This window comes from Jaculus jaculus, chromosome 4, assembly GCF_020740685.1.
Source record: "Jaculus jaculus isolate mJacJac1 chromosome 4, mJacJac1.mat.Y.cur, whole genome shotgun sequence".
Taxonomy (NCBI): Eukaryota; Metazoa; Chordata; class Mammalia; order Rodentia; family Dipodidae; genus Jaculus; species Jaculus jaculus.
Genome location: NC_059105.1, coordinates 3,332,357 through 3,357,672, shown reverse-complemented (window position 1 = coordinate 3,357,672; position 25,316 = coordinate 3,332,357). Strand labels below are relative to the sequence as shown.

At 46.5% G+C, this 25,316-nt stretch overlaps 1 protein-coding gene across 1 annotated transcript; it reads left to right on the top strand.

Moving 5' to 3' along the window:
- Nucleotides 1–7,687: 7,687 nt before the first annotated feature.
- On the top strand, nt 7,688–24,552 carry LOC101595855 (odorant receptor 131-2-like). The gene is made up of 2 exons (XM_004662812.2): nt 7,688–7,823; nt 23,173–24,552. The coding sequence occupies exon 2, from the start codon at nt 23,196–23,198 to the stop codon at nt 24,114–24,116; it is 921 nt and encodes a 306-aa protein (XP_004662869.2). The 5' UTR covers nt 7,688–7,823; nt 23,173–23,195; the 3' UTR covers nt 24,117–24,552.
- The last annotated feature ends 764 nt before the right edge of the window (nt 24,553–25,316 follow it).

Sequence of the window (25,316 nt, the reverse complement as noted above, 5' to 3'; positions counted from 1 at the left end):
ACTCCACCTCAGGCAAGTAAAAGTGAAAATTAATCAAGAACAGCACCTAATGTCAAGCCCTGGCCTCCACACACATGTGCCCACACCCACGTAAACATGCATGCACCCTACGCACAAAGAAAGAGAATGGCAGGACTAGAGAGATGGCCTAATGGTTAAGGCATTTGCCTGCAAAGCCTGAGGACCCATGTTCTATTTCAGATCCCATGTAAGCCAGACGCATAAGGTGACACAATCACAGCCACACATGTGTACAAGGTGGTACACGCATCTGGATTTCAATTACAGTGGCTGGAGACCTTGGCACACCAATTCTTTCTCTCTCTCTTGCTCATAAGAAAAGTTACAAAAAAAAAAAAAAGAGAGAATGGCAATCCTCACCCCTTATATCTATAAGTGGTCCCTTATATCTGCTTTTTGAGCATTTTTTCCCCCAAATTTATTTATTTGGGAGAGAATGAGGGAGGTGGGGAGAGAGACAGAATAAATGGTCACACCGGGGCCTCCAGCCACTGCAAATAAACTCCAGATGCATGTTCCACCTTGTGCATCTGGTTTACATGGATACTGGGGAATTGAACCTTGGTCCTTAGGCTTTGTAGGTAGACACTTTAACCTCTAAGCCATTTCCCCATCCCCTCAAGTTTTTATTAGAATATATTAATGACACTTACTGATGGATATCATTCTGATATTTTCGTAGATGTGTATAATGTGCTTGATTATGTTTGCCCCTCCTTCCCTTCTCTTGTCCCTTCCCCACTACTACTAAATCATTTCTCTTTCCAAATAGCCCCTTCTACGTTCATGTCTTTTTTTTTTTTTTTAGTTTAATTTTGGCCATCATTTAATGCGTGGAGGACTCGGAAGGGCTCAGCTGGTTAGTTCTGGTTCAGGGCTTCTGTCAGAGGTCAGCTGGCTTGGACCTTAACTAAGGATGGAACTTTCGTCTGGCAACAATTACTTCTGTCTGTAAGCCCGGAGCCCCACTGGGATGTTGACACATGGCTTCCCCAGCACGGTATTCTTGGGGACAATGGACAATTTACAAGGCAGCTCAAGGCTTCCAGTGCGAAGGTTCCAGGATATGGTGGAAACATTCTCTAATGGTGGATGCAGTCAGAGGCCACCCAGATACACGGCAGGTGGGGCAGCACCCCACTTTCCCGTGGCAGGGACAGTAAGTGTTCATTCTGGAGGATCCAGCGAGGAGGGGAGAGACTCCGGTGCCGATTGCCGGAACGTGCAACCTATCACAGGGGTTCTCTTGCCATTTTACTCCTTGCTTCCTCACGAGCTGTGCTTCATCCAAAATATAACCCAAGTGCTAGGAGCTAGAAGAGACATTCTCTTCGCATCCTATTCCCAATTTGCCTCTCCCTGCCTGCTTCCCATCAGCCCTGCATAATGAAGGTACAAATGGACTCTCTGGCACACTCTGAGTTGCCTAAAACATTGATTTCATTTTGGACCTTGGTGGCAGGGCCATCTGGTCGCACTGTCCTTTGATGCTAAATTAATGGCTTTGCACAGTCATTTTCTCTGTTGCTCTAAGGTTATGGTTTCCTAATGATTATGTCAGGGTTAGATGAAAACAGAGGACTAGTGGTCATTTTGTGGAAGGGCTTTTGGAAAACTTCCAGAAGAGTTGAGGACCCATTCCTACTTTCTATGGGGAATTGTCCACATACAAGTGTCTCTGGACTCCTGGATAGCACGGCCTACGCGACCCTGCCTCACACAGGCTCTGCTACCGTGGCACATGCTGCACCCTGGCCTTCCTCCCTTTGTCCTTTTTCCTTGGCCTCAAGGCCATTCTATTCTCTTGGTTCTTGGAGTTTTTGAGTATTTGCTTTGGGAAAAAAGTTCATGAAGCTGGGCACAGTTATTCATGCTTTTAATACCTGCACTTGGGAGACTGAGGTAGGAGGAGTGCCATGAGTTCTAGGCCAACCTGAGCTATAGAGTGAGTTCCAGGTCAGCCTGGGCTGGGAGAGACCCTGCCTCCATAAAAAAGAAAAAAAAAGTCATGAAAAAATATATAAACCCATGAATCATACTTAAATATTTCTGACTTGTACTAGCAGGTCCAGTGTTTTGGCAAACTTTAGAGATGCAGGTAAGAACTTGTAAGGTGGAAAAGTAGATTATTTACTGATAATTGTATCATTCATCACTAATTTATGACTAAGCTACTTTGTGAGTCAACATAGTTCTGACCTGTATCAGAAAAGAGAAATAAGGGCTGGAGAGATGGCTCATTGGTTAAGGCACCTACCTGCAAAGCTTAATAACCAGAGTTTGATTCCCCAGGATCCATGTAAGCCAGATGCACAAAGTGGCACATGTTTCTGGAATTCATTTGCAGTGGCTGAATTCCCTGATGTGCCCATTCTCATTCTCTCCTTCCCTCCCTCCGTCCCTCCCTCCTTCCCTCTCTCCCTCTCTCTCTGTTTCTGTCTCTCTCTGTACTTGAAAATGATAAATAAATGGGAAAAAAGTTAAAAAATTTTTTTTTATTATTATTTGAAAGCGACAGACACAGAGAGGAAGAGGCAGATAGAGGGAGAGAGAATAGGCCCGCCAGGGCCTCCAGCCACTGCAAACGAACTCCAGATGCATGCATCTGGCTAACGTGGGTCCTGGGGAATCGAGCCTCGAACCGGGGTCCTTAGACTTCACAGGCAAGTGCTTAACCGTTAAGCCATCTCTCCAGCCCTCCCTCCTTTGTTGTTGTTTTTGAAGTAGGGTCTTGCTCTAGCTCAGGCTGACCTGGAATTCAATCAGTAGTCTCAGGCTGGCCTCCAACTCACAGTGATCCTCCTACCCCTGCCTCTTGAGTGCTGGGATTGAAGGCGTGCGCCACCATGCCCGGCTTTGAAAATATTCATTTTTTTAAAAAAGAGAAGTAAAATTTGCAGTTTTGTACTTTACGCAAATGTGTTGATGGGTGTATGCTGTATGTGCCTGTGTGTTTGTGTGGCCCCCTCAGGACCTGTTCTGAGCGTCACGGGTCGCTGCCACCCTCTCGCTGGCGGACGCTAACTGCGTTTCGGCAGGCATGCCTGCTCTCTTGTCGCTTAGTCCAGCTTCTGCTGGGTCTTCAGGCAAGAAGCACACCTTCTCTTGCTGTCCTGTGCTAGTCCTGACTGGAGTCTGACAGGCGGGGCAGCAGGCAGATGTCATTTGGCAGCCCGTCCCGCCCACTGTCATATTTTTTTTCCATCCTAGAACTAAAGAGCCATGTTCTCATGATCTAAGCACGCCCAATCCGAATTTGCATCGAAATCACAGCAGGGTGTTCTTGACACACAGCTTTCTACTCTCTCCCTGGAGACTCTGACGCAGGCGTTCAGGGTGGGGACCAGGAGTCACTGCCGTAGGTCACTCTTTGCCAGGCAGTCTGTGCAAGGCAGCTCTCCACTCCCCACACACCGACTCGTGGGTCTCCTCTCCTCTTACTCGACTTTCTGCTGGGCCATGCCCTGGTTATTTCAAACTTAGGTTGGGGGAAGGCAGTTCTGAGGGCCAAAGAGACATGTCAACCTCCCTCACTGAGTTTTCAAAGGAAGAAATGCAAACATCTATAAAGATATTCAACGTCTTTAGCCATCAGGGAGATGCAAGTTACTACTACTTTGAGATTCCATCTCACGCCTATCAGAATGGCTATCTTCAAAAGATGGAATGACAAGTGCTGGGGAGGGTGAGGGGAAAGAGGAGCCCTCTCCCCCTGTGGGTGGACCGCAAACTTCTATAGCAGCTATGGAAATCAGTATAGAGGTTTGTCAAAAATCTAAAAGTAGATCTCCGATTTGAACCATCTATACCACCCCGGGGCGTATGCCCTGATGACCCTACATTTTACTATAGAGACACTTACTCAGTTGTGTTTGTTGCTGCTGTATTCACAATAGCTATGAGATAGAACCAGCCCAGATGCCCATCAACTGACGATTAGATAATGGGCACGTGCTACATACACACAGGAAGTGCCATTCGGTGGCAAGTGTAAATGGAATTATGAAATTTGCAGCAAAATGTGAATGTGGAAAAAAAATTAAAGTAAGTGAGGAAAACAGGCTCAGAGAGAGCATATACTCTTAATGTTGTTTCGCAAATGTGGATCCTAACATGGGATAGTTTGGCTTGTTTCTAAGGTGTAGTCGGCATCCGTAGCACTGGTTAGGAAGCGAGAACGAAGCTTGCAGAGAGGAGAAGCAGGGAGGGATGAGACGGGGACAGGCAGCAGCGAGCGGAGGGGCGAGATGCTGGGTAGAAGGGTGCTGGGGGAGGAAGGAAGGGAGGAAGGAGACTCACAAACTAAAGATGGCATTCATCGGCACAATGGAAACCCTCTTCTTTGTTAACTACGTAAAAGATGTAACTCTTGGGCTGGAGAGATGGCTTAGTGATTAAGGCACTTGCCTGTGAAGCCTAAGGACCCATGTTCAAACTTCAGGTCCCACCTAAGCCAGATGCACAAGGTGATGCAAGCATGTAAGGTCATGCATGTACACAAGGGAGGGCACGCATGTTTGGAGTTCAACTGCAGTGCCTGGAGGCCCTGGCATGACAATTCTCTCTCTCTTTCTCTCTCATTCTTGCTCTCACTCTCTTGCATAAAATGGACCAGTCTGTTGGGCTAGCCTCAAAAAAAAAAAAAATGTAACTCTCTTAAAAAGGGGTGTGGGGGGATAGTTTGGGTGGAAGGACTCAGCAAAGGTGGAAAAGCATTACCCTAAAACCATAGGATTAGGGTAAATCCCAATGCCAGAATTGTTACCCTCCATAGTGAGATGTTAGTCTCATTTAGAGTATGTTTTTTTTAAAAAAATTTTATTTATTCATTTGCAAGGAGAGAGAGAGAGAGAGAGAGGATGTGCATACTAGGGCCTCCAGCCACTGCAAACAAACTCCAGATGTATACACCACTGCATCTGGCTCTACATGGGTACTGGAGAATTGAACCTGGGTCACGAAGCTTTGCAGGTAAGCACCTTAACTGCTGAGCCATCTCTCCAGCTCTCCACTTAGCACTTTGAGGGCAAGTTTCAGCATGGTGGGAAGTTGATGTCACATGTCACAACAGCATGGAGGAAGTAGACAGACAGAGCAAGAAGGGGGGCCAGATTATAAAACCTCAAGACCTTTCCTCTTTCCTCTAGCAATCTTCCTGAACCCTGCCATGGACGAGGATTAAGCATGCAAATACATGAATCCGTGGGAGACATTTTACATTTAAACTACCACATGGCTGGCATCTTAGGTGTAAAAGGTTTGAAAGGATAAGTGGTTCACTAGCTGAGAAAATAGAAGTTATTGAGTCAAGGCTACTCAAAATTTAAAGAAAATCTTTGTTGGTTAAAACATTTCGATACAGACCCTGGAATGATTGCTAACGTCAATGATCCCAGCACTTGGGGAGGCTGAAGTAGGTGGCTAGGCACAAGTTCAAGGCCATTTTGGGCTATAGAGTGAGTTCCAGGTCATCCTGGGCTACAGTGAGAGTCTGATTCAAAAAAAGACCACTTTAGGGCTGGAGAGATGGCACTTACTTGTGAAGACACTTGCTTGAAAAGCCTAATGGCTTGGGTTCCATTCTCCAGGCCCCATGAAGAGCCAAATGCACAAAGTGGTGCATGCATCTGGAGTTCCTTTGCAGTGGCTAGAGGCCCTGGTGCACCCATTCTCTTTCTCTCTCAAATAAATAAATAAATAAATATTTAAAAACTTTATATAAATCAAATTTAAATAGTTTTCTAACCTTGTTTCTTCATTCTTATATCCCCAAACCCTGAATTATTTAACGTTAACAGTTTGATATATAGATTTTTTTTTTGCTAATGTGTGGGTATAACATGAGCATTATTTGACGTGTGTGTGTATGGTATGCATGCAAGTGTGCATGTGTGTTCATATGTATGTGGATGCACATGTGTGTAAGGTTGTGTGCTCATATATGCATGCATGTGGAGGCCAGAGATCAATGCCAGGGATCTCCTTCATTTGCTGTCCACCTTGTTCTTTGGGCGAGGTCACTATCTGAATGTTCACTAAAGCTCACCAGCTAGGCTAAACTAGCTAGCCACTGAGCCTCAGGGATTCTGTTTCCACCTCTTCTGCATTTGTTTGGGCATTCTCATTCGTTTTTTGGCTTTGTTTTTATTTATTTATTTGAGAGCAACAGAGAGAGAGAATGAGCATGCCAGGGCCTCCAGCCACTGCAAATGAACTCCAGACACGTGCTCCCCCTTGTGACTCTGGCTAACATGGGTCCTGGGGAATCGAGCCTTGAACCGGGGTCCTTAGGCTTCACAGGCAAGCGCTTAACTGCTAAGCCATCTCTCTAGCCCTTTTGTTTTTGAGACAGAATGTCATTGTATAGCTTAAGTAGCTCAAGCTGGCCTTGAACTTGAGATCCACCTCCTTAGTCTGTGTGCTAGGATTAACACACATGGATAACCATATTTGTATAATCTTGAGTCTTTAAAAATTATTTTATTTATTTATTTGCAAGTAGAAAGAGAAAGAGAGGAAATGGGCTCGTCAAGTCCTCTTGACACTGCAAATGAACTCCAGTTGCATGCACCACTTTGTGCATTTGGCTTTATTTGGGTACTGGGGAATTGAACTCGGGTTGTTGGGTTTTTCAGGCAAGTGTCTTAACTGCTGAGTCATCTCTCCAGCCCTTGAGGGGTTTGTGTGTGTGTGTGGTGGGGGGGAGTAGATTTGAGGTAGGGTCTTGCTCTAGTCCAGGCTGACCTGGAATTCACTTTGAAGTCTCAGGCTGGCCTCGAGCTCATGGTGATCCTCCTACCTCTGCCCCCAGAGTGCTGGATTTAAAGCTGTGCGCTGCCATGCCTGGCTCTTGAGTTTTTAAATACCATGCACGGATGGCTTAGGTCTGCTGCATGCTGCTCCCCAAAACACAATGTTTGCATAGCAGAGCCTGTGCTAGAGGTGGGGAGTGGGGAAGGAGGACATCTTAACACTGGCTGGGTGGAGGCCCCTGTGGCAGGAGGTGCAGTGAACCTTGAGAAACTCTTCCTTGTCCACCCTCAAAAAGAAGATTAAAAGGACATATATGAGAGTGTCATCATCAGTAAACATCTTCAAAAGGATATATGTATAGGAAAACTTTATGTTTTTAATGCTTATGTGCAGTTTACATTTTTGACAAGAAACATATTACTTGAACAACCTCAAAGAGCAAGAAAGGTCGTACATATGTGGACAAGCTGTTAGATAACATTGTGAGGGGGTAAAGCAGGGAAAGGGGTATTTTCAGAATGACACTACTACACCTTGAAGACACTTCTAACTACTCTCTTTCCTCTGTTGGGAAATTGCCTTTTTTAAAAAATTTTAGTGGCATAATCTGAGATCATTGAAAAATTTGGTTTAAAATGACCAAGTCCAGCGGCTTGAATCCCTCCCCGCTGTCCCGCCCCATAATAAGGTGAGGAAGATGTTTCAGATTTCTCTGGAAACCTGCTCCTTTGTCCCCTTTAAAGGCAGCACAGTGGGGCCAGAGGGGACGCCTGTGTGCACAAGCAGAGGAGCGGCCCCAAGAGCTTCCACTTCCTTCTTGGACAGAAGGCGCTGAACCCTCTTTCAGGAAGTGGCCGCCGCAGAGTCCCCGTCTAGAACCAGTGTGACGCTGACCGCAGACACTGGCAGGGACCCTCAGGGCTGAAAGCTCGGGGCTGGTTATGGGATGTTCTTCCTAGGACGTGTACCAACGGCTTTCTTAGTCCCCCACGACTCTTTTCCTAGAAAAGACGATTCACTGGACTGGCGAAAGGACTCCCGCTGGTGATGTAAGTAGAGGGGAACATCTCCTCTTAGGCCAGGGACTGGCGCTCTCGCTTTGATTTCTTTCCTTTCTTTCTTTCTTTTTTTTTTTTTTTTTTTAGGTATGGTCTCCCTGTAGCCCCGGCTGACCTAGAATTCCCTGTGCAGTCTCAGGTTGGCCTTGAACTCTCAGCAATCCTGCCTCTGCCTTCTGAGTGCTGGGTTTAAAGTCAGGTGCCACCATTTTCTACTTGATGTTCGGTTGCTTGATTTAATTAAGTTCAGAGCTTGATTTAATCTGATAAGGTCCTTCTAAAATTTTCCACTGTCATAAACTGGAGTTTTTGTGTGATATTGAGAGCTGTACTCACCAAAAGGATTGAAACACTCAAGTCTGAGCAGTTAAGGCACTCTGGGCGCACTGGGACCCACATGGAGGAAACGAGGCAGAGGGCCAATGCCGTAAGGAGCTTCTCCTGTTAATGTTATCCAGCCCACCAGAATGGCTACACCTCTGGAGTAAAGACCTTGTTTGGCTTGTTCATAGCATGTAAAACAGAGGACCCCTTTTACTTGAGGAATGAATGAATAACGAAAGGCTAGCCAGCTGAATGGAAGAATCTTTAATTTCTCAAGGGTCAAGGTCCTGTGGGAATTCTTTGTTGTTCTTTGTGTTTTTGAGACAGGATCTCATGGAGTGGAGTCCAGGCTTTTTTTTTTTTTTTTTTTGGTTTTTCGAGGTAGGGTCTCACTGTAGCCCACGCTGACCTGGAATTAACTATGGAGTCTCAGGGTGGCCTTGAACTCACAGCGATCCTCCTACCTCTGCCTCCCGAGTGCTGGGATTAAAGGCGTGAGCCACCACGCCCGGCTAGTCCAGGCTATTCTTGAACTTGCTGTGGAGTTGAGAACCTGAGTCTGGCCTTGAACTCCTGGTTCTACTGCCTCTGCCTCCCAAGTGCTGGCATTATAGGAATATACCACCAGGCCCAGTTTATTCTTGCTTATTTTGAGAGAGGGTCTCATGTAGCCCCGGATGGCTTTGAACTCGTTATGTAGCTGAGGATGAACCCAGAACTCCTGCTCTTCCTGCCTCACCTCATGAATTCTGAGATTACAGACTTGTGCCCCATGCCCAGTCTTAGGTGCTGCTGGAGGTTGAACCCAGGGCTTCCTAAGTGCCAGGCAAGCACTCTGCCCACTGACCTACATCTTCAGCCTTCCTACGGGAATGCTCGTTCATTTAAAAATGGTTTTTGGGCTCGAAGGATGGCTTAATGATTAAGGCGTTTGCCCTCAAAACCAAAGGACCCAGGTTTGATTCCCCAGGACCCACGTTAGCCAGATGCACAGGGGGCGCACGTGTCTGGAGTTTGACCGCAGTGGCTGGAGGCCCTGGCGCGTCCATTCTCTCTCTCCCCTTTCTCTCACTCTCTTGTTCTCTCTCATTAAAAAAATACAAAAAAAAATTGAAGTTAAACATTTTAGAATAATACTTTCAGTAACCTCTATACAAGAGGTAAATACAAGGGTACCATGGCATATTTGTATTTTTGTGGTGGGTGGCTTTCTAGGACAGAAAACACTGAAATCAACTCTCTGACAGTATTTTCTACAAATTCTGTGTGACTAATTCTTCCACACAGCCAATGATGTGCCAAGCAGCAATTCCAAGTAGCTTAAAATGTATCTAGAGTATAAGTAAGTGGGCTGGTGATATGGCTTAGTGGTCAAGGAACTTGCCTGTCAAGTCCAAGGATCCAGGTTCACCTCCCCAGAACCCACATAAACCAGATGCACATGTGGCACACACATCTGGAGTTGATTTGTAGTGGCTGGAGGCCATGACATACCTATTCTCTCTTTCCTTCTATAATAAATGGGTGCTCACTGTGGCAGCAGAAATACTAAATTTGGAACAATATAAAGAAAAGTAGGCCGGGCGTGGTGGCACATGCCTTTAATCCCAGCACTTGGGAGGCAGAGGTAGGAGGATCACCATGAGGTCAAGGCCACCCTGAGACTACATCCTGAGTTCCAGGTCAGCCTGGGCTAGAGCAAGACCCCACCTGGAAAAACCAAAAAAAAAAAAAAAAAAAAAAAGAAAAGAAAAGAAAAGAAAATTAGCATGGCTATGTCCAAGGATAACACACAAATCTGTGAAATGTTACATACTTTTACATGAAAGTAGAAGGAGCACTAGTTGGGAAGAAGAAAGATTCAGCGGGAGTGGGAGGAGAAGAGAAGGTCGCATTCTTACACTGACGCAGTAGCAGGTTGTTACTACATTGGAGCGGGTGTGGGCTCCTCCTGTAACCCCCGCAGACACTCGGGTGGCCGTAAAAGGAGCGTCATGACTTCAAGGTCAGCCTGGGCTACAAAGTGAGTTCCAGGTCAGCCTGCACTAGAGTGAGACCCTGCTTCAAAACACACACACAAATTATATGCGTGTATAAAATTGTAAACACATTAATTATCAGTTACAAAAAAAGTCTGGCTGGACCTGTCTATCCCCATGCAACATTCAAGCCAGTTTTCCTGCATCCCTGCCTGGTCTTCACTGATTGAAAACTATGTGGTACTTCAGGGCAGATTATGCTCTGGAGAAACCTGTTGACATACTGGTGGCACTGCCAAGACCACAGTTAAGCTTTCACTTCTGATTCACGCTTGTAACATCAAGCAGTGTTTCGATGCTTCGCTGTGCACAGGACGCTGCCGGTCCTGGGATTTTTCATGAATTTCCAGCACTAGGGAGGCAGAGGTAGGAGGATTGCCATGAGTTTGAAACCCTTCCTCAGGGGAAAAAACAAAAAGAGAAGAGCAGAGCAGAGCAAAGAAAAGAGAAAAGGAAAGAATTGCTGGGCGGATGCTGGGGTGAGCCCAGGTCAGCGCAGACAGTGGGCTAGAGCCTTCGGCTTTCAGTGGTCATTCCAATCCTCTCTATGTTTGTTATCTCACCAAATGTGCTCAATGATTTTAGTGAGTTACATTTCTGGGACCATGTTGGTCACCTCCTGATTGTTCATGGAGTTTTTTTCAATAACAGATCATTTGCAAAGCTGGACTGAGGTATATTAGTGCATCACTCTTGGGTTAGGTGGATTCGATAGATTTGGTCATTTAAGTTGAAGCTACCAATCTAGTCTTCACTCACTTAAAAAGTTATTTTGGACTGAAAAGATGGCTAAGTGATTAAGGCATTTGCCTGCAAAGTTAAAGGACCCTGGTTCGATTCCCCAGTACCCACATAAGCCAGATGCACAAGGAGGTACATGTATCTGGAGTTCATTTGCAATGGCTGGAGGCCCTGGCGCTCCCATTCTCTCTCTCTCTCTCTCTCAAATAAATAAATAAAATATATTTTAAGAAATTATTTATTTGGGCTGGAGAGATGGCTTAGTGGTTAAGGCACTTGCTTGCAGGTTCAACTCTCCAGGGCCCATATAAGCCAGATGCACAAGGGGGTGCACGCTTGCACCCCCCTTCGTTTGCAGTGGCTGGCGGCCCTGGTGCATTCATTTCCTCTTTTTCTCTATCTGCCCATTTCTCTCTCAAATTAAAAAAATATTTTTTAAAAGTTATTTGTTTATTTGCACGTGTGTGTGTGTGTGTGTGTGTGTGTGTCTGTGAATGGGCACTCTGGGCTCTTTTGCTACTGCAAACAAATGTCCATGTGGCTTTACATGGGGGGCTGGGGAGTTGACTCTGGGCCAGCAAGCAGGCTTTGCAAGCAACTGCCTTTAAATGCTGAGTCATCCCTCTAGCAGCCCTCCTCCCTTCACAAGTATTACCCCTTTCTTTCTTTTTAATAGCTGAGGGGCCTCGGGCTTTGAGCCGTGGTCACGTGGACCCAATCTCAAGGCTGGCTCAGATCCACATCTAGCTAACTGCATGCAGCAGGCATGTATGTCCTTAAGCTACGTTGGGTTACTCTGACCATTTTCCTTCGGCAAGCTTGCCTTCACCCATCTGCTGCCATTTCCTGTCCCTGGCAGCACCCCCTTGGGCACACTTGCAGGTTTCCAGAGGAGTTCTTCACCTCAGTTCTCCTCCAACATTCTTGCTCAACTTCCGCCCCCCCCCCCCAGCTTTCTCAGCAGTTGCGGCTCTAGCCCACTGTCTGCGCTGACCAGGGCTCACCCCAGCATCCGCCCAGCTCTAGCCCACTGTCTGCGCTGACCAGGGCTCACCCCAGCATCCGCCCAGCTCTAGCCCACTGTCTGCGCTGACCAGGGCTCACCCCAGCATCCGCCCAGCTATTCTTTCCTTTTCTCTTTTCTTTTCTCTGCTCTGCTCTTCTCGTTTTGTTTTTTCCCCCGAGGAAGGGTTTCAAACTCATGGCAATCCTCCTACCTCTGCCTCCCTGGTGCTGGGCTTAAAGGCGCACGCCACCACCGCTGGCCCAGCTTCGCACACAGAGAAGGAAGAATTCCTCCCTCAGATCCTCTTCTTGGAGAAGAGAAAGGAACTCATCTTTGGTGAATGATTTGTGGTTTTCTCACATTTTCTCCCACTCAAAAGATGTGAATTTGACAACTTTTGTCTTGGCCCTCACATACTGTCCTGGCGCTCACCCCCTCACCCACACCACGCGAGTCAGCGAAGTAGGAAGTCCTTCCTGAGGACCCACACCCCGCCTGGCTCAGACCTGCAAGCCCCGCACTTGGATGATTGGGTCCTGAATAACTGAATGGGCCTAGACTGCAGGCCCCGCACTAAGCACAGGGCCTGGCATGTTGGTGCACGCTTACTGAATAAACCAACGAGCGAGAGAGGGCTGCATAAGTACAGACATTGGAATATGAGCATGAATTAAAAAACTGATTATAAATTATTTGCTCATTCAAAGATGTTTTGTTTATTTTTATTGTGCATCTGGCTTACACGGGTCCTGATAACTGAACCTGGGTCATTTGGCTTTGCAGGCAATTGCTTTAACTGCTAGGCCCCAAAGGTGTTTTATTGTTTTGAAGCACCATCTCACTCAGACCTGGAACTCACTCTGTAGCACCAGGCTGGCCTCGAACTCACAGAAATCCTCCTACTTCAGGCTCCCAAGTGCCAGGGTTTAAGGCATGTGTCATAATGCCTGGTGTTATAAGTGTTTTAATGAGAGCATATATGATGATTTAAGGTGTTAATATTCTATGTCATCGATACTTAGAATAAATGTCTTTTACTGAAAAAAAACCCCAAACATTGTATAGTTATAAAAAAATAGCATCAGTAGTAAGACTGTATTTTTAATTTAGGAATTGCATTAAATAAAATAGACAAATATAATGGTTATATTTTAAGCAAATCATAAGTGCAAATATTTTTAAAGTTATTTGCCCTATTTATGATTGAAAATTGTTATATAGGTTAATATGGTAGTCAATATTGAAAAGTCCTGGATTGACTCTTATGCTATGTATGTGTGTACATATTAAAGACAGTAAAACTTGCATCCTCTTGTTCATACAGGGGTCACTGTCACTGTAGTGTGCTGGTGACCACATACAAGTGTCATTATCTGAATCATAAAGTGAAAAAGAGCTTTGTTCTCACTATTACTGGATGCCTTCTCTTCAATACTTCCCTCAGTATTTGTTGATATTTGAGGTTCAGGAACTTGTTTCTTGCTGTACTTGTTCATAAGCAGCCTGAAATTTCAAAATCTCCTTGCGTTCAATAAAGATGAGTGCACACTTTTTGAAAAATATTTACGTTTATTTACTAGAGAGAGGGTGGGGGGATGGTGACCCCAGGGCCTCTTGCTACTACAAACAAGCCCCCGATGCATTTGCCACTTTGTTCATCTGGCTTTACGTGGGCACTAGAGAGTGAAATCTGAACCAGCAGACTTTGTAAGCAAGTATCTTTAACTATTGAGCCATCTCCCTAGCTCACATCTTTATAGACATATTTGCCAAACATAAATGCTTTAGAAAGTATGACACACTATTAAGGCAAAGTAGTGACTCTAGAATAACAAATCTGATGAATAGAGGAATATCATAGATCAACATCTGGTCATAAGAATTGGGGAAGGAAGCTGGAGAATTTCCCTTTTATGTGAAACAAGCACTGGGAAGCTGCTTGTAAGGAAGTGGGTGATTTTTCTGCCTTCTGAAGTTATTGCATACTCCTCAGGAGGCTTGGTGGCTTCACCCGGGGTTTCCATGGCTTCCCTGCCTCTAGGTAGCTAACAAGCACGGTGATTCCTGCATGTGGAGGACCAGGCTAACGGAACACTGGCTCCTTCCCTTCCCTCCTGTTTTTGAGAATACCAGAGGAGATGGCAGAAGCTCCACAGTGGAGTGAGCTTGTTTTGAAATAGGTTCTAGGCTAGTCTTGAACAGTCAACATCTTCTGCCCAGCTGAGCTCTGGGATCACAGGTGTGCACCACCATACCTGGCACTGGAGTGATTTTTAAAATACCCAAGAATGGCTGGGCGTGGTGGTGCATGCCTTTAATCCCAGCACTCGGGAGGCAGAGGTAGGAGGATGGCTGTGAGTTTGAGGCCAGACTGAGACAACATAGTGAATTCCAGGTGAGCCTGAGCTTATTATTCTAAAAAGACCCTACCTCAGAAAACCAAAAAATAAAATACCCAAGAAGAAAGTCCACAGAGCAGAACAGAAGGAGAGAGCCCCTTAGAGGACAAGCCTGCTGTGAGAGAGGAGCCCAGTGTCAGGAAGAAGCCTGGAAGAGCCACTCTTCTCGCTGGCCCTCTACCCGCACACTAGCATGCAAATTCACTGTTTTCTTTTTTGAGGCAAGCCCAACAAACTGGCCTTTTAAAAAATTATTTTTATGCAAGAGAGAGGAAGGGGGATGGAGGGAGAGAATTGGTGTGCCAGGACTTCCAGCCACTGCAATCGAACTCCAGACGTGTGCGCTCCCTTGTGCACATGTGTGACGTTGTATGCTGGTGTCACTGAGCGTCTGGCCTATGTGGGCCTTGGAGAGTCAAACATGAGTCCTTAGGCTTTGTAGGCAGCGTCCAAACCACTAAGCCATCTCTCCAGCCCAGATTCACTTTCATACTATCTCTTCAGCTCACAGCTTCTCCCCAGTGGTAATGACTCAGATGCTGACCCTGCCCTTGGTGGCGACACTGGGCAAGTGCTGGTAAGTACCCAGTAAGGAAAGGTCCCCCTGGAGCTCCTGATCCCACTTGAGGCATTCACGCGTGGCCTCGGGACGAGCCGAGTGGGACCTTGGGAAACTGCTCTCAGCCACTGGGACTCGATGGTGGCCGCAGTTGTGCACGCAGGCTTCAGCAGCGCTTCTCGCAGCTGGGGTGCCAGAGATGCCCAACGGAGGGGTCCATTTATCTGTTGATGGGCATGTAGGGTGGTGCTACTACTTGGCCCTTGTGACCAGTACTGTAATAAAAAATGTAGATATTTGGGCTGGAGAGATGGCTTAGCAGTTAAGCGCTTGCCTGTGAAGCCTAAGGACCCCGGTTCGAGGCTCGGTTCCCCAGGTCCCACGTTAGCCAGATGCACAAGGGGGCGCACGCGTCTGGAGTTCGTTTGCAGAGGCTGGAAGCCCTGGCGCGCCCATTCTCTCTCTCCCCCTCTATCTGTCTTTCTCTCTGTGTCTGTCGCTCTCAAATAAATTTTAAATAAAATGTAGATATTTGGGCTGGAGAGATTGCCCGGTGGTTAAGGTGCTTGCCTGCAAAGCTTAACAACCCAGCTTTGATTCCACAGTGCCCACATAAAGCCAGATGTGCAAAGTGACACATGTATCTGGAGTTTGTTTGTAGTGGCTAGAGGCTCTGGCATGCCCATTCTCTCTCTCTCTCTCTCTCTCTTCTTGTAAGTAAATAAGTAAAAACATTTTTTTTTAATGTGGATATTTCAAGTCAGGTGTGGTGGCCCATACTTTTAATCCTAGCATTCAGAAGGCAGAGGTAGGAAGATCACTGTGAGCTCGAGGCCAGCCTGAGACAGCAGAGGGAGTTCCAGAACAGCCTGGGACTACAGTGAGACCCTACCTCAAAACAAAAACAAAAACAAAACAAAACAAAATAAAATGTGGATATTTCATAAGTATATTGACTTCAATTGGTTTTAAAGATAGAGTCTCATGTATCCCAGACTGACTTTGAATTTGTTGTACAGCCAAGGATGACCCTCAACTCTTAATTCTTTTGCTTCTACCTCTCAATTGAAGGGATTAGAAGCATGTAATCCTGTGCCCAACTCCCTTTGGGTATATTCCTGGAAGCAGTATAGCTGTATCAGATGGTACTTCTATTTTTAACTTTTGAGAACTCTCCATACTGATTTCCATGAAGGCTGGACTAATTTACATTCTCACCAGCAGTGTATAAAGGGTGCATCCCCACTTTCAGAGTGTATGCTGTTCGTTTTTGAATGATAGCCACTCTGACAGAGGTGAGATGGAATCTCAGTGTATCTTAATTTGCATCTCCCTGATGACCAAGATTGTCAAACACTTTATTTTTATTTATTTACGAAAGAGAGAGAGGAAGAGAGAGAGAGAGAGGGAGGGAGGGAGGGGATGGACACACCAGGGCCTCCAGCCACTGCAAACAAACTCTAGAAGCATATGCCACCTTGTGCTTCTGGCTTATGTGGGTCCCTGGGGAATTGTACCTGGGTCCTTTGGCTTTGCAGGCAAGTGCCTTAACCACTGAGAAATCTCTCCAGCCCTAAACACTTTTTTTTTTTTTGAGGTAGGGTCTTGCTTTAGCCCAGGCTGACCTGGAATTCACTATGTAGTCTCAGGGTGGCCTTGAACTCTTGGCAATACCCCTACCTCTGCCTCCCGAGTGCTGGGATTAAAGACATGCACCACCACACCTGGCCCAAACACTTTTTGTTTTTTTGAGGTAGGGTCTCACTCTGGCACAGGCTGACCTGGAATTTACTATGCAGTCTCAGGGTGGCCTCAAACTCATGGTGATCCTCCTACCTCTGCCTCCTGAGTGCTGGGATAAAGGTGTGTGCCACCATGCCTGGCTTCCCAAACACTTTTTAAAAATGTATTTATTGGTCATTTTTACTCCATCTTTTGAGAAAACGGTCTGCTCATTTTATTTGCCCAAATAGAATTGAGTCATTTGTGTTCAAATTTTGACTTCTTTCTGACAAGTCTAGACTCCAGATGTTGATCTCTTGTCAGATATCTGCCAGGGCTTCTGCCAAGTGGTGCTGGCTGGTTCTGTTTTTGTCAGGGCATCTATTTGTGAGCCTTTGCTGTGGTCTCTTGGCTCCAGTGTCTTATTTCAAAGCAGAAGCCAAGGTAATATTTTGGGCTAGAAGGAAGCAGGTGTTCCCTATTTTAAAATTCCAGAAGAAAACTATCACTGTAAGAACTATTCGTAAGTGGAGTTAACTGTAGAGATGGAGACGGGATCTGGGGAGTCAAATGTGGGTCCTTAGGCTTCATAGGCAACTGCCTTAACTGCTAAGCCATCTCTCCAGCCTGTGTATAGGCTTTTGATTGACAAGCCTGTCATTAAAAGAAAGCTTGGAGGCTTGGGAAGTAGCTGGGTTGGTAAAATGCTTGTTAGCATGCAAGTAGCCTTGGGTTTGATCCCATCACAGCATGAACCAGATGTGGTGGCATAACCCTGTAATCTCATTACTAAGGAGAGGGAAGTAAGGATATCAAAAATTCAAGGTCATTCTTGGCTACATAGCAAGTTTGAAACACATGAGACCCCATCTCAAAAAATAAATAAAAAGAAAGCAAGTAAGCCTGATGGTCAATGGATTTGACAATGGCAATGACCATTTTAATTTCCATTCTTCTCTACAGACCTGGAGAGCAGAGACAATAAGTTCCTAGAGTTCAACAACATAACAGAAAATCCATAAGAACAGGGGGAATTCTCCACAAAGGCTGACCATTTAATCCCTCGTATACTAGTCGATTTCTCAATGCTGGGACAAAATACCTGACAAAAATCAGTTTAAGGAGCTCTGCCTTCCTGATTGAAGGGCCCCTGGGTACCCAACTCATGGATCCCCTGCTCCAGAGGGTACAGCAGAAAGGTAGCGACAACCAAGGAGATAAGCTCCCCCTCGCACTTCAGCCAAGCCACAGCTGAATCCACAGAGGAGTTGGGGAGACAAGCAAGAGTGCTGCTTCCATGCTGAACCTGAAAATCAGCGCCAGGGTGAGGGAGACAAACCCCAAGGACACTCAGCACCTACCAAAGCAGAGATCAGAGCTCATCATTGAAGTAGACTTGAAACTCACCACCACGGCTCGGGGAACTTTGCAGAAGAGGGGGTGGAAAGACTGTAAGAGCCCCAGGTGGAGACATCATGCCCAGAGGCATTGTCTACCCTCCCCCAAACTGATCTTCACTCTCACAGCACATAACCCACAATGCCATGCTGAATACCTGCAACCCCACTGAGGAGGTTCCCTAGCAGATGGGGGCAGGGACGAGGGAAAAGAAGGTACCAACACATGACACATCCATATGAAACATCTTGTTAATAATAATAATGATTATTTATTTATTTGAGAGAGAGAGAGAAAGAATGAGAGAATGGGCGCACCAGGGCCTCTAGCCACTGCAAACAAACTCCAGATGCGTGGGCCCCCTTGTGCATCTGGCTAATGTGGGTCCTGGAGAATGGAACCTGGGTCCTTTGGCTTTGCAGGCAAATGTCTTAATGGCTCTGCCATCTCTCCAGCCCCAGTAATGGTAAAATTTAAAAAAATCAGTTTAAGGGAGGAAGGGTTTACTTTCCACTTAAGGTTTTGAGGGCAAGTATCATGGCAAAGAAAGCAGGGTAGGAAGAACAGGACGGTAGTTTCACGTCGTCACATCAGTAGGAAGGCTGTGTTGAGTAATGAATGCTGAATGCTCAGCTAGACATCTCCCTTCTGTTCAGGTTAGGAACCTGGCCCATGGCGGGTGTCGCCCACAGTTAGGGTGGATTCATGCATTTTAACTAACTGAATCTAGAGAATCCCTGACAGACATGACCAGAAATTTGTTTTCATAATGATTCTAAACCCTGTTAAGTTGACAACCAGAAGCTAACCTGACACCTAGGGAGCAAGAGCTATGTCTAGAGTAAGGGTCTCATAGGGTATCATGTCACCCTGATGCAAGGGTGTTGGCGTGGTAGCATCTCCCTTGTGCTATGCCCTTTTTTGGGAACCCATATCATTAACTATGCCTCTTCAGGGCTCATATTGTAGACTTTTAAAAAAGCTTTTTATTTTTATTTATTTATTTGAGAGAGTGAGAGAGAAAGAGAAAGAGAGAGGGAGAGAGATAATGGGCCCGCTAGGGCCTCCAACCACTGCAAACAAACTCCAGATGTATGTGCCCCCTTGTGTATCTGTCTTACGTGGGTCCTGGGAATTGAGCCTGGGTCCTTTGGCTTTGGAGGCAAATGCCTTAACTGCTAAGCCATCCCTCCAGCCCTTATATTGTAGACTTTGAAGTCTAGAGGACAGAATAAAAGAATAAAAATCTATAGAATCTACGTCAAATAATTCAGGGCTATGTTATGTTTTCAGAACCTGAGACAGAAAATTTAGGGTACCTCAGTGGAGTCACAAATTACAAGTGAAAGCTGTTTGCCATCTTTGCCTTTTAAGAGAATCTGTGGCCTCCCAGGGCTTTGTGTCCTCTCTTACCTCTGCCTCTCTCCTATGTCTTTCCACCTCTGTCCACACCATAGCCTGACTGGCAGCCAATTGCTTGCTGTCCCTCTTGGACCATATCCTTTGTACTTTGGGTCACACCTTTAAGAGGTGGCCTCTTGCCAGCAGAGCGATTTTCCAGAAGGCAGATGTCAGTTAACATTGATAGGGGAGGAGGTGATGTTTGGGATCATGCAGATGAGTGAGACAGCAAGGGTACATCACCTTAGAACAAGTACAGGTGGGCAGGCTGCAGTGTATATATCTACCACTTGCTTTTTTTAAAAAAAAAATTTTGTTTATTTTTACTTATTTGAGAGCAACAGAGAGAGAGAGAAAGAGGCAGATAGAGAGAAAATGGACACGCCAGGGCCTCCAGCCACTGCAAACCGAACTCCAGACGCGTGCACCCCCTTGTGCATCTCGCTAACGTGGATCCTGGAGAATCGAGCCTCGAACCGCGGTCCTCAGGTTTCACAGGCAAGCGTTTAACCGCTAAGCCATCTCTCCAGCCCTACCACTTGCTTTTTAAGCAGCAATGATATGGTAACTTGGGGGTTTTTCAGGCTGCCATGCAGTCTATGCTTGAGAAGATTTTATGAGGTGCTGTAATTAGGTTCATGTTGCTGGGATGAACTTCCAAACAGATGAAGTTTATGGGAGGAAGAGATTTATTTCAAGCTTACAGATCTAGGGGAAGTTCCATCACACATATATATATTTGACAGAGAAAGAGGAAGACAGAGAGAGAGAGAGAGAATGCGAGCACCAGGGCCTCCAGCCACTGCAAAGGAACTCCAGATGTGTGCACTCTCTTGTGCATCTGGCTTATGTGGGTCCTGGGGAATCGAACCTGGGTCCTTTGGCTTTGCAGGCAAATGCCTTAACCGCTAAGCCATCCCTCCAGCCTGGGAAGTTCCATCTTTGATGGAAGAAGTCGACTTCCTTTCACAGATCCAAGGAGAGAAAGAGAGCGAGCGAGCGAGAGACCCACCACCAGCCAGCAGCACCAAAAGCAGCAAGCAACAAAGGAGCAGCAAGCAGGACCCCTGGGCTCAGACCTCTTGGCGCCCCTTTGGGCTGGAATTCATCTCTGTCCCCAAACACACCTTTGGGATGGACCACAGGATCCACTCCCCCACTCCCAAGTGACATGTCTCCTAGCCAAGTGGCTGGAGACCCAACTTACAAGCTTTCATAAAATATGTGAGTCTGTGGGGAGACATACATTCAAACTGCCACATGAGGCTACCATGTATGCATTATTCTGTGGTCACATTCCTGCACTGACCCTGAGATCCCAGCGTTTTCCTAGATGTGTGGTCTGCAGGCTTCTTAACAACAGAGGCAACATTCCCGCCCATAGTGCCCATGGCTGGTCAGATGGTAAAGGAGGCCTCAGAGCATGTGCTCATTTGCTCTTGCCTTGGCATAAGCTTCCTTATGGTTGGAGGGTGGCCCAGGAGTGCAGGTCCAAATACAGCTTTGGACCCCACTATGCAACAGCCACATGCTTGAGCAAGCACCGTAGTGGGTCAGTCAGCTTCCTGTTACTGTAACAAATATTTGAACCATCACCTTATAAAGGAAAAGGCTTATTTTGGCTCACAGCGTTAGAAGTTCCCATCCATGACTGTTGGCTCATTGCCTTGGGCCTGTGGCGAGGCAGCACGTCATAGACTAAGTGTGTGATAAACTGTCCTCTCATGGCCAGTAAGCAAAAGAGAGCGAGGGGATGGCTTAGGGTTCCCCAATCCCACTCAAGGGCACGTTCTCGATGACCTATAGACCTCCCTCTAGGCCTTACCTGTGAAATGTACCATCACATCTCAACAGGGCTACCCTGAGGATGGAGCCTTTAACACCTGGCCTTTGGGGGACAGCCAAGCCTGTAGTCTTCCTAAGCTTAGTCTTCTCATTTATGAAAAGTGAAAAATAAACGAATTAGTGAGAAGTAAAATATGTCTAGAGGAACTGAGGAATATGTGTGAAGACAGATTTTATCCTTTTCTCTTTGAGACAGAGTCTCTTGCAGCCCAGGCTGGCTTCAAACTCACTGTGTAGCTGAGAATGACTTTGAGCTTTGGAACTTCCAGCTTCAACAATGTGCATGTGCCGTCCTGCCTGATTTATGTGGTGCTAATCAAACCCAGGACCTTACGCTTGCTAGGCAAGGATTCTACGAATTGAGATACACCCCCAGCCTGATAACAGCTTTTCTTTTCTTTCGTTCTTTCTTTTTTTGTTTCTTTTGATACACAGTCTCACTCTAGCTCACAGTGACCTGGAATTCACTCTGTAGCCCCCCAGACTGACTTTCAACTCAGATAGGGTCTCACTGTAGCCCAAACTCACCTAGAAGCCACTGTATTCACAGGGTGGCCTCGAACTCACAGCAATCCTCCTACCTCTGCTTCCTGAGTGCTGGGATTGAAGGAGTGTGCCAGCACGCCCGGCTAAGAACAATTTTGGTTCCTAGAAGGTATCCAGTAAATGGTGTCCAAGAGTGCCACCATTACTAATCTCTGTTTTCTGTCTCAGGGATCTAAGTGGACAGAGCTCAGCTTAATGAGCCCTCTATGTTCCTCACAGCTCTTGTCCTAACTTCTTCCTCAGACCTTTGCATGGGCTACCTACCATGTGCTTAGCAGCTGGCCCTGTGATTTTCAAAGTCAGATGCCTTATCCATCAGGTCATGTGGTCCTACTTGGTTTTCTTTCTTTTTCTTATAATTTTATTTGTTTATGAGAGAGAGAGAGAGAGAGAGAGAGAGACAGACAGACAGACAGACAGACAGACAGACAGACAATGAGAATGGGCGCTCCAGGGCTGCCAGCCACTGCAAATGAACTCCAGACGTGTGTGCCCCTTTGTGCATCAGGCTAACGTGGGTCCTGGGGAATCAAACCTGGGTTCCTTGGCTTTGCAGGCAAATGTCTTAACGGATAAGCCATCCCTCTAGCCCTTTATCTAATTTAAATTTTATTTATTTATTTATTTATTTATTTTGGTTTTTCAAGGTAGGGTCTCACTCTGGCTCAGGCTGACCTGAAATTCACTCTGTAGTCTCAGGGTGGGCTTGAACTCTCAGTGATTCTCCTACCTCTGCCTCCCGAGTGCTGGGATTAAAGACATGCGCCACCACACCTGGCTAAATTTTATTTTATTTATTTGAGAGAGAAAGAAAGAGGGAGGGAAGGAAGAATGCAGAGAGAGAGGGAGAGAGCAAGAGAATGGGTGCACCAGGGCTTTTAGCCACTATAAATGAGCTTCAGATGCATGTGTTACCTTGTGCACCTGGCTCACGTGGGTGCTGGGGAATTGAACCTGAGTCCTTTGGCCTTGCAGGCCAGTGCTTTAACAGCTAAGCCATCTCTCCAGAGCCCCCACCTGGTTTTCTAACGTTATGCTTCCCAGTCCCAACTTGAGAAGTTCTCACAGTCACAGCTGGGAAAGGACCTGTGAGCATTAGATCCCTGGCCTGAACTTGAGAACCACTTGCCGAGCACTGGATACAGCTTTCAGATTTCCCTTTGTGGGATTTGCATGGCTTTCTTTCCCCTGCCAAAGAGAAGACCCTAGATGATATCTGAGGTTCCTTAATCGCAACCAGTATCACCTGAAATTGCCATCCCCCTATCCTGAAGAAGGGGCCTTGAGGGTGCTCACAGACCAGAGAAGGCACGCGGGAATCGTGTGCCTACTGACCCCTTCTCGTCTCTCTCTCGCCCAGGAGCCAAGCCCACCCTGAAGACCATGAACGCGTCCTCAGAGCACTGCAACATATCAGACTGGCTGAGGCTGGAGGCCACAGCGAAGGTCTCCGTGTACGTGATTGCTTGCTCCTTTGCCACACTCATCACCGTCGCCGTGATCGCAGTCGTGTCCCGGGATGTGCGCCTGAGGAAAGAGAGCCGGCACATCCTCCTTTGCCACCATCTGCTGTGCATCTCCTCCTACTGCGGCCTGGGGGTTGTTTTCCAAGGAATGAGGGCCTCGCTGGCCAACAGCCCCCTGCTGCTGTGCTGGCTGGTGTTTGGGGTCCAGCTCAGCGTCGGGGAAGGGATTCTCCTCACTCTGGCCTTGATGGCTGTCAACAGTTACCTCACCATTTGCTGGCCTCTTAAATCTCCATCCTTTGTAGACTCAGCTAAGTATAAGATTCTGGCTGGGGCCTGGGCCACCGTTATACTCAAGAATGTTTGCTTATTCCTCGTAGAGGGAGCTGACCCCACACCAGCTGCCATTCTTGGATCTGTGCCCCTTTGCCCTGTGATCTTAAATGGCATGGCCGCCAGAGTCACTGGCATACTTTCTCTTTCCCTTCTTTTATCTGTTATTCTTGTAAGTTACTGTCTGATATACCGAGAAGGAAAGCGGGCTGGCCATTTTAATAGGTCAAACATCAAAGCAAGGAGAACCGTCCTCATCCACCTAGTGCAGATAAGTCTACATGTGATGCCAACCCTCATATTCATAGGCTTGGGAAAGAAGTGTGGGGTGTTTTTCTTTGCTCTGAATCTCATGCTCTTTGGTGTTTTTGCATTTGCACAGTGTTTTAACCCTCTGGTCTATGGGCTCCAGAGCAGAGCACTGAAGAGCAAATTGTGCCCTTGGCTGTGCGGGCTGTGGAGCCGGAGCCATGGTCATGGGAGAAGCAGCTGGGGGCGGGCTTAAATAAAACCTCAGCTCTTCCAAACAGTCGCTCTGGTCCTAACAGGGGCACCAGCCTGAGGCCCTGCCTTGCACTCAATCCACACCTGGTGCCTGGTTTGGTTGGAAAGGATTTTTGAGTAAAACAAAGTTGGCTCTTGGGCTTGCAGAACTGGCTGCTGGGCGCACTGAACTGGCCTCAGTAAAATCATGGCAGTGCCTGTCCTAACCCAGACGGCCTTACCCTATCGTGTTCAAGAATTGGGTAGCTTTTGAGAATGCATTGGTTTTTGAGAGACAGAAATAATCCATGGTTAATGTTGAAAAAAAGTTTGGCTATTCCTTTTGTGTTAGGTAGGGGTAGTTTTGGCTACATATAACAACATAAACAGGAATCAACTCACCATGGCTTCACAAAGTCAGAGACATTTTTCTCCTGTGGAGATCTGGGTTATGTAACCCATGCCCACGTGCCACTCTGCAGCCAGTGGCCTCTTTCTCTTCTTGGCCATGACTAGTGTGGTACCTCATGATCCCAGAAGGCTTCTGGTGCTGGAGCATACTAGCCAAGAAGGAGGAGGAAGGAACATGGAAGGGCCTCCGCCCTCCTTCTAAAGGTGCTTTATAGGAATTACACAAAACATTTTTTCTTACATCTAACTGGCCACATATAGTTACATGGCCATATGCCTAGTTTTTGGAAATGGGAATATATTTTAGCTAGGTAACAGTGCTCCCAGCTGAAAATTGGGATTCTTTTTTTTTTTAAATTATTTTTGCTTATTTATTTTAAAGCGACAGACAGAGAGAGAAAGAGGCAGATAGACAGAGAGAGTGGGTGCACCAGGGCCCCCAGCCACTGAAAACGAACTCCAGATGCATGTACCACCTTGTGCATTTGGCTTACGTGGGTCCTGGGGAATTGAGCCTCCAACCGAGGTCCTTACACTTTACAGGCAAGTGCTTAACCACTTAGCCATCTCTCCAGCCCCCAAAATTGGGATTCTTGATACTGAGAAAGAAAGAAAGAAAGAATGGAATTTCAAATGGGAAAGTGTGGGGGTGGGGAGGGAGGGAATTACCATGGGATATATTTTATAATCATGGAAAATGTTAATAAAAATTTAAAAAAAAAAAAAAGAAAGAATGAATGAATGAATGAATCTTGGAAGGCAAAATTATTTCAAGTACAATTTCTTCTCAGTCAAATTAGACTGAAAGACA

Coding starts and splice junctions, on each gene's coding strand:
- LOC101595855 (XM_004662812.2), top strand. CDS start 23,196: ATGAACGCGTCCTCAGAGCACTGCAACATATCAGACTGGCTGAGGCTG.